Here is a 9359-nt window from a genome sequence, read left to right as displayed (position 1 = left end):
GGAAAAGGAAGGATGGCACCCAGTCTGCCCTTTCTGGAGAAGGGAGGAAGCAGCCACCAGCTGAACTCATGGCCTTCCTGGAAACAGTGGACATGGCATCACTCCTTGCCATTGGGAGGTGCCCTGTGGCTCCAGTGGCCAGGACATGGGAAGAACTTGGTACATGTTGCCCAGGAGCTTGGCACCTGGTCCACAAGGACTCCATATACCCCGGAAACTGGCAACTGGAGGAGCCAGAGCGTTCTTGATATCCCACTCCAGCCAGGTCAGCCAGGTCTGAGCTTTGGTTTCTTTATCTTTAAAATGGGCCCAATTCTTGCGCTGCACACCTGGTGGGCTAGTTGTGAGGACCTAACCAAGCAGGATACATTAAAGCCCTCTTTAAAGGCATCTAAAGGTGTCCTCGTGGCCATCATCATCACCATCATCACCATTGGTGTAAAATGTGAGAGGAGGTCCCGGAGGAGTAGCAAAACCTGAGACATCTCAAAATAATTACAAGAGTCTCAATTCACTGAGATATAAACATGCAAGAGTTTCGTCTTTATCATCACTGCTTTCAGATATGCTCACTGAATCTCTCTTCCCACCCCTTAGTGATTTCTTGACCTGAGTCCATGTGTTCTTCTCGCATTCAGGTATTTAAACTTGATCCGGTCCAGCTGAAAATTCTAATCTCTTCTCTGACTCAAAGCTCTCCTCCTCCCCATCGCACCCTGCAGGAGGGCCTCGGCTCCAGGGCTAAGCCTGGAGGGGGGCATGGGCCCGCTGGGAGACATCGCCTCCCTGGGCAGGGCGGGGGGCGGGGCGGGGCAGAGAAAGGGGAGGAGCCCGTCTTACCTCTCTGGTCCCTGAGGGTTGTAGGAGCTACTGCAGGGCCTCTCGGGGAGTGTGTGGACCCTGCACGGTGGGATGATGGTTTTCTGGGAGCAGTTTTCAGCTCCACCCCCGCTTCCTTCAACACCAAGGATCAACCAGCAGGCATCTGGCTTCTGCTGCTTCTTTAAACTCCATGCACCTTTGCCAGGAGCCACAGCAACCTCTAAGGGCTGCAGAGAATGGGATGGAGTTTGATTGCGCCCATCTTCCTTCCAGGCACAGGACAGTACAGCCTCGGCCTTCAGACCACTGGAAGTCAGAAACAGCATCAGTTCTGTCTCCACAGGGAGCCTAGACTCTGGAATTCTGCCCTGGGACCAGGTGGGCTTGCCAGTGTCCCCTGGCATCTGGCAGGCATCCCCCATGACCTGGAGAGGTCTTCTGGAGGTCCCACGGCTTCAGAGGAGCCACAAATGCTGTACTCCCTGCAGACTAAGGCTCCTTCCTCTCCCCCCCAATACAGGCTTCTCCTTGTATAGCCTATGGCCTTCGCTGGAAGTGGGGGGCTGACTTAGTGAGGCCAGCAGATGAGAGGTGCCTGGCTTGTCTGGGGTAGTTTTACAAGTGGGGTACTTAGCCCCTTTTGTGTTATTTCAGAGCAAGAAAAATTCCTCCTAACATCCTATGTTAATAAGAATAATGACCTTTTAATTAAGCACGTACCACTGCCAGGACTCTTGCTAGCTAACTCCTCGCCCACATTATTTTTGGTCCTTACACTGACTTTGTGCCACCAGTATGATTACCTCTACTTTTACTAAAGTTCAAAGGGGTTAAATAGCTTGCCCAAGACCTCACAACCAGTAAGTGGGTTTGGAACACACATCTGCCTGACCCCAGAGCAGGGTTTGTAACTCCTAAATGTAACTGCTTCTGCAGGATTTGGCTTGGGGACAAAGGACAAAGGGACTTGCTTGGGCTCTGCGGCCCTCCCTTGGCCTGAGTCTGGGAGACTCAGGGATGCGCCTCCCAGAAAGAGACTCCAACCATGTGTCTAAAGTGAACGAGGCAGGGCTGTCCCAGTGCAGAGTCTGGAGGTCCCTGTGGCCACTCTGCAGTCAAGCCCACATCATCCGCCATCTCAGCAGCTCTGGAAAGTAGGAAGCAGGAGCTCCACTCTCTCTTCCTCACTAGGAAAACCAAAGCAGCAGGAGCGTACTGGTTTGGTCTTTAGTGAGCCGGGATGGGCTCTCTGGCCACACAGATCTGGGCCAGTGGAAGGGGCAGGAGGTGGGTCAGAAGACCCAGAATGACAGTGTCCCAGGTGGACAGGGCTGAGCCTGGCCCTGAGGGGCTGTGCAGCACAGTGGTTAAGAGCTTGTATTTAACCTTTCCCCTTGGCCTCACTCTTGGTTAATGCCTCCAGGGGCCATTCACTACCCCAGGAGAGGGATGCTGGCCAAGTAATTTCTTGCCAAGCCAACCACCACTGGTCTCTGGTTCCAATGACGGGCAGAGGGAGCACCAACTCATTTAATCCTCTGAGCAATTCTAAGAAGTAAATACCCACATTCCCATTTTGCAGAAGAGAAAAATTGAGACACAGACAAGCTATGTGACTTGCCCAAGGTCACGTTGCTTATTCTGGGATTCAAACCCAAGGAGCCTGATTCTAGAGTGCCTGCTCTTAACCACTGAACCACCCTGCCACCCTAGAGGCAGGGCAAGAGAGGTGAATTTCTCAGCCCAGGACTCTTCTCTGGTAGCAGGGGGGAAGGGGATGCATGCAGGCCTCAAAAGCTGGCTTTTTATGACTCCTCCTCTCCTAGTCTCTTCCTGCCGGAAACTCTAAACACATTTGCTCTGGGCAAAAAACAAGTGGTTTTGGAACCTTCGCTCTGTATTGCCCCTTCCAGGCTCACGCTGGACTCACCCCTCCCCTTCTCGGTCCTCTCCTGGCATTCCTCTCTCCCCTAGCGACCTCCTTTTGATTCTCACTTACCTTCTTCCCTTTTCTCTCTCCCTTTGGAAGGCAGTTCAGCTAACACTCATTAGCACATGTTAATGAGCAGCAATTCATTTCTTAGTCACTCAGTGGGAGAGGAGAGAAAGTGAGGAGGAAGCTGCCACTCTGGGGGTAACGGTGCACAAGGCAGGACAGGCCCCCAGGGCTCAGGCCCCCAGGGCGAACCAGGAGGGCGCCCTGTTCCCAGCCTGGGGAGTCCTGTCTGCTGTCCTAGGAACTTTCTGTAGCTGCTCCTATTTTCTCTGAGACCGGAGCAGAACATTCCTAGTCAGCGGTGGGCCTTCTCTAGCGGCTGGCCTAGGCACATTCCCAGGACGTCCCTAGGTGGGCGTGGTTAAGACCCGGTAGGTGAGGGTCTAGTTCTGCTACTCTCTGAACAAGTGTCTGAAAACCCCCAGAGCCCATCCAGGGTGAGGCAGGTACCAGGGCTGGAGGTAGGTACCCACGGGAGGGCAATACCCAAGACCCAAGGGGACAGTGGAAGCCTCTCCTCCACTCCCATCTGGATCTCCCTGGGTGTCGCTGATTCCAGCTGCCCTCCAGTAAAGCCTTGAGGATGCTTGGCTTCTCCCCAAGACTGGACCTCTTTAAGGGGCCATGAGAGCGTGGGAAAAGAGCTGGGTTCGAATTCCAGCTCAGCCCCTTATTTGCTGCGTAAGTCATTCAGTCATTTGAAGTCTCAAGTCCCTTCATCAGAAAAGTGTTCCCTGTTCTTTCTGCGGTGGAAGGGTCAGACGAGAGGAGGCGTGAGAGAGATCTAGTGAATTCCAAAGTCCAGGGGCTAACTACTTGTCAAACATATTATTATTGCGATTAGTGGTGTTGCTGTTACTACTGTTATTAGTGCTACTGCTAGCAATAATACGTGGTGGCAGTACTCAAGCCGGTCAGAAAGAGGCAAGGGCAGCCTCTCTCCCTTTCGTCCCGAAGAGCCCCTGGTTCCCTGGCCCGGCGCGCCGTGGTCTCAGCACAGACCGGCGCGCCCCCCGCGAACCGTGGCGGCGCCCCCGGGCGGCCGCCGCCCCGCCGCGACCCGGGCCGATTCCCTGAGCGCGCGCGCCCCCTGCTGGCGGCCGGGCGCGGGTGCAGCCCCCGGACTGTATATAAGGGCAGCGTGGCGCGCAGGACCCAGCCGAGTGCGGGAGCGGAGCGGCGAGCGGGGACAGCGCTGTGCTGCCTGAGGTCTCCGAACCGCTCGCCATGGCTGGCCCGCAGCAGCAGCCCCCTTACCTGCACCTGGCGGAGCTGACGGCGTCCCAGTTCCTGGAAATCTGGAAGCACTTTGACGCAGACGGTCAGTAAAGCTCCCAACTTCTGTGCCCGTTCGCCCCCAGGGGACCTGCGGCGGAGGGGAAGGGGCATTGCTGATGCGGGTAGGCGTACGTTTGCCCCAGGGGATGTGTTGGCCCCAGAGCCTGCTGAGGTCGGGGTCTCGAGTTTGGGAGACATCCTGCTGCGCTGGTGACAACTGTCAGTAACTTTTCTTCCCTGACATCGACGGCAGAGAGCCCACCGGCTTTTGCAGCCTCATTCTGGGCAAGTTGGAGCTTCCCCAGAGAGGAGGCCTGGGCCGGCAAGGCTCTCCATGATTCCCCCTGCCATCTTACCTGCCCCGCCTTTCTCCTTCAAGGTAATCTCCTGCCTTCAGCTGCTGCAGCTACAGGTCTCAAAAACCCACTCCTTTCTTTCCTCAAGTTCCCCTTTTGTTGAACACCAGGTTAGCCCCCTGTCGCTGTCCTGGGGGTTGGGGCAAGCTGGGGAATCTTGCCGGGAAACCTTTGGCCTCCCTAGACTGATTGGCCCCGGGCAGGAGTGGAGAGTGGCATCAGGGCCCTGAACTCCTCTTGGGCTTCCTTTGCCCATTTTCCATCCCCGGTGGGCATGTGGGTCCCACCCACAGCAGCAGCAGGTATGGTGGGGACAAGATTGGGGTACCAGCCCGACAGACTCCCTCATGCTGATAACCCTAGGTGCTTTGGGTGACTCCATCTCGGGGTGGGAGGAGGCACAATCTTCAATGCCTCAGTGACCAACCCTCTGCTCTGTGTGGTCTTGACATTCACTCAACCAAAAATTGAGCGCTGGACTGAATGACCATTGGAGGTGGCTCTCAGCACTGGGATTCCAAGAGTCTGTGACGGTCTGACTCAGGCATAAAGGGAGGGCCTCCTTTCGAGGCTTCTGATGGTGCTGGAGACTTTATCTCCACCACTCCAGAACAAATTAAGTGATCTGCTTTCCCTCTCAGGGGTCCTGGCCAGGGTGGGCATCGAAAATGTTCTGGCTTCTCAAACCGGCGGCAGGGCGGTGGCTCAGGGTGTGTATCCGGGCATTGAGAGTGGGGGATGGGAAGATGGGAACCAGAGAGAGGATCAGGTGGTGGCTCACTCTGTTCTGCCTTTCTCCCTTCCTCACCTCGGCAGGGTGGGCATGAAGGTGGCCAAATAGAGCGCTGAGAGAGGCAGGGGTTAATGTCTGGGGACGCTAATGAGTGAAGTTTTGTTCCCTTTGAGCCAACTCAGAAAGCTGGGGGAGTGCAGAGGACTGGGCGTGTGATACCTGAATTAGGACCGTGATCGGCCTATGAATTAATGAAGGACGTGGGTAGATTGTTGAATCTGTAAAATGGGGCTAAGGAGGGGTTATGTTTCCAATCCCCATCTCGTGCCATAAAACTCCCTTGGTGAAAAGGGCTGTAAGAAGACTGCAGCTCTCAGTATTCCAGAAGACATTCATATTCCCTAAGGGTGCTCCTGCCAGTTTATCTGCACCAGAGACTTGCATGATTCAAGGAAAGTTACCAAGTGGCCAAGGTTATACCACCGGCCTCCTGCCAGATGAGTCAGCTGTAAACAGAGGACTCAGTTCTACTCTCCCCTGTTCTCGTGGGGACAACCAATAGTGCTCTTGATAATCGTGCAAATCCTTACATTTATCGGAAACTTTGTACTTTTCAAAACACAATCACATCTTGAATCCCGCACCGTGAGGCTGCTGGGCAGATCAGGACTCTCCTTGGGCAGATGAGGCAACAGACACAAGGAGTGACTTCTCCGAGGTCATGTAACAAGGTGATGGGGGCGCTGGTTACTAGCGAGCACCTGTTCCCCCTCTCTGGTTTCTGGACACCTTCTTTCTCTCCCGCTCACCCACAGAAGAGCCCCCAACCCAGCCTCAGAGGTGATGGGTAGTCCCTTTAATCCCAGAAAGGAGTCCTTGGCTTGGCTGGAGCAGAGCTAAGAGAGAACTAGACCTAAGAGTCTTTCAAGACCCCCAGAGCCATTGTACCTCTGGCTCCTTCCTGCTCCGATGTGAAAGAGGAGCTGAATGCTTGCTTCTTGCTTCTTTGTCCACCAGGCATCCCATTGCCCTCTCTGTTCGCCTCCTCAGGGAAGTCCCAAGGAGGGACCATGGACCTAACAGAGAAAGAAGGCAAGAAGATTAAAATGCCGGAGATGGCACAGAGATGATTTAGGAAAATGAGGATACAGCCAAACTGGAATTCCACGAAGGGACCCAGAATTAGGCTTTGGGCTGCCTTGCTGTGTACCTTCCCTACCCTTCCCCTCCTGAACACCCAAAGGCTCCCGGGAGCTCATCACCTCTGCTCTGAGTCACTCCCTGCCCTCTCTGGGTCTCCTTCTTACTAACTTGGGCCTCTGCTTCACCTTGGGCTTCTTCCCAACTCTAAGAGGCCCCCTGCCGCTCACAGACTTAAAGAGCCCTAGGAGGACTCTCCTTTGCAGCTCACCGGGTCCCTGGAATGAACTGGCTGGAGCCCAGTTAGTCATAGCCAGCAGGGAGAGGGAGCCACCGCCCCACCCCTCCTGGACTCCCGTAGTAAACAGAGACCAGGACACCGAAGGAGAAGCTGGATTCCAGGGAGAGTGGGGATGGGGTCAGGGGCTCTGACCCTAACTCAGCCCGTTTCTAACTGGAGAAAGAGTCATCATCTTGGTGACTGTGTCCAAAGAGTTAGATTATTTTCAAAATTATCGTTATCCTTGCAGTGGAGAAAGGAAGAAGCAGGTGTTTGGAGAGGGGGAAATCGGGCCTCAGAGAGGCAAAGATCACAAGATCACACAGCAAAATGGGAAGGTGGGGGACCCAGGAATCCTATCTCCTAGTCCCCAATACCACCCCTGACTCTTCCTCAGTGGTGGGCCAAGGGTCATGCATGTGGGAGGGTTCCAGTGTCGTCTCTCAAAGGCAGAGGGAGGGAAGGCGCCAGCCAAGCCCACCCTATGAGCCGGTTGGGGGCTGGGGCTCTTCCACATGGCCGCTCCGTGCTCTGAGTGAGCCTTCCATGTCTGAGTCCACTGTTCTCTTGTTTCCTGGTCACTTCTTTGTCAGGAGCCTCCTCACTCTGCAAGATCCAGGCGGCTGAGGGATGCCCAGCTCAGAGCTCACACTGGCCTCTCTGTGTGGTTCTGACCACATGGGCTACCAGCTCCTCTTCTGCTGACAACCAGAAGGTCCGTGAGGACCAAGTTGTGGCTCAGAATGCCTTAGCCTTTGCTAGCCATTTGGAAGCAACTGAAAGTGTAGGGATAAGATGGGTTCTCTCCTAGAAGCCAGCGGATGGTCGACGGACCAGGCACGAATTCCACTCACTGCAAGAATTTATCCTACGTGGGTGTACTCGTACACATGCAAAAAGTTATATGAACAAGGGGGTCTATTACTTAGTTCTTTGGAATGCTAAAAATTGGGGGAAAAAATGTGCTTTGCTAGGGAACACAAAAATAAATTGCTAATCTCTACAGTGGAATATTACTCAACCAGTGAGAATGAGCTTTTCCCACTGACATGGGAAAACGTAAAAAATGTATTATTAAGATTAAAAAAAATTGTGCAGAACACTATCATAGTATGAGCCCATTTTTGTTATTAATGAAGCATGTATGCTGGCAGATGTTTGAAAGAATATAACATAATCATAGTGGTTCTCTCTGTAGAGGGGATGAAATAAAATTCAAAGGCATTTTCTTTTACTTTCTAAGTTAATTTCTACAGTGTTTGAAAATTTTACAAGAGCATGTGGGTTTCTTATGTAATCAGCAAGACAATGAAGATATAAAAAGAAAATAATTTTATGGATAACTCTCCCTCCTCCCAAAAGATATATATGTATATATATGTATATATACCTATCTCCAGGTGTGGGAATCTGCCTAGACTCTTCTGGGCTTTTGTCTGCCTCCAGATGGTCCTGGTGACGCAGGGAGATCTCAAAGGCTCTCACAGGGACTGAGCCTTGTTCCCTATCTGTGTGGGCCCTGAGGACTTTGCAAATGAGTGACAGGACCACAAAGAGCTGAGGGAGGCCCTGCCCTGTCTTCCCTCCTCTGTCCTCCTACACCTGATGGTAGTAACAGTAGCATCCTCCAAACCCACCCACCACGGAGGACACGGAGCCCAGGCCGGCTCTCCCAGAGCCCTGGTCATGTCCCTGGTGGGAGAAGAAGAGGAAAGCTAAGCGACAGCGCCCCTCGGAGGCGGAGAGAGGCCTGGGGAGCTTGCCCCCAGACACTAAATGAAGGCTCTGGGAATACTACAAGGAAGACATGCCCAAACAGAGCAACAAAATATCTGGTATATATTAAGTATTTACACAAATACTGCGACATTTACAATGCAATATAACCATGCTATTCGTAAGATAATTATGGGGTTTATAAAAATGATTCCTTCTTGGCATGTTAAAGGCAGAGGGTCTGGCGCAGGGAGTCAAGGTCAAAGTTGTCTGAGGGGGCTTTCTCTGAACCCTGGCGGTGTATCTCTGTGGGGTCTGTCTCATTTGGGCATGATGTCAGGATTTGGGGTTCTTTGGGAGCAGCCTCCTGCCCCATCTGGGGTAGGCCCCAGGACTAAGTTCCTCCACCCCGCCTCCGCTTTCACCCCCAAAATCCCTGCTTGTTTCACTGCCAGCACCCTTCGGTGTGGAGTGTCTGTAGGGTGCCAGCCCTGCGCTGGGTGCCCTCTGTGCGGACCTCATGCCCCAGCACCCCGCCTCCTGGAGGGAGATTGCACCAGCCAGTGGAGGCAGCTGTGTCTGAGAAGAGCTGGGTCCTCCAGGGAGGCAGCCGTGGGGACGTGTTTTCACAAACAAGACCTCACCCTGCCTCGCCAGGGCAGCCACCAGCCCAGCGATCGTGCGTCTCTGCCCTGCTGGCCGTGTTTATCCCCTCCAGACTTCAGTGGTTTCGCTAGCTGAGCCCCTCGGGGAAGTTTCCAGGGCTAAGGAGACCCCTCAGGGGAATCCCTTGCAATACCCGGGGAGCCAGAATTAATAGAGCAGGCGTGAGGCTCTTCCAGTGCAGAGCCTCTCCAGTGCCGGCCCTGGCGGCCCTCCTGGCCAGCTGCATCATACGCCCTCCTTTGCCCAGCCGGTCCCATCTGGGGCCTCTGGCTGCAGCCCTCTCCCCCTCCTGTTTGGCTCTCTGCTCTCTCCCCTCCTCTCTCTCCCAATCTGCCCCATCCTTCTGGCCTCCCCCACGCCTGGGAATCGGCC

General features: G+C 54.1%; 1 protein-coding gene across 1 annotated transcript in view; it reads left to right on the top strand.

Annotated features, from left to right (window-relative positions):
- Window positions 1-4045: 4045 nt before the first annotated feature.
- The window catches only part of CALB2 (calbindin 2), a 29548-nt gene continuing 24234 nt past the window's right edge, over window positions 4046-9359 (top strand). The window contains exon 1 of the mRNA XM_058528635.1: window positions 4046-4139. Coding sequence (XP_058384618.1) covers window positions 4046-4139 — 94 coding nt within the window. The remainder of the gene's footprint in view (window positions 4140-9359) is intronic.

The sequence above is a fragment of the Diceros bicornis genome, chromosome 32, assembly GCF_020826845.1.
Source record: "Diceros bicornis minor isolate mBicDic1 chromosome 32, mDicBic1.mat.cur, whole genome shotgun sequence".
Classification (NCBI taxonomy): Eukaryota; Metazoa; Chordata; class Mammalia; order Perissodactyla; family Rhinocerotidae; genus Diceros; species Diceros bicornis.
The sequence above is the reverse complement of the archived record's forward strand: the minus strand, read 5'-3'. Positions and strand labels throughout refer to the sequence as shown.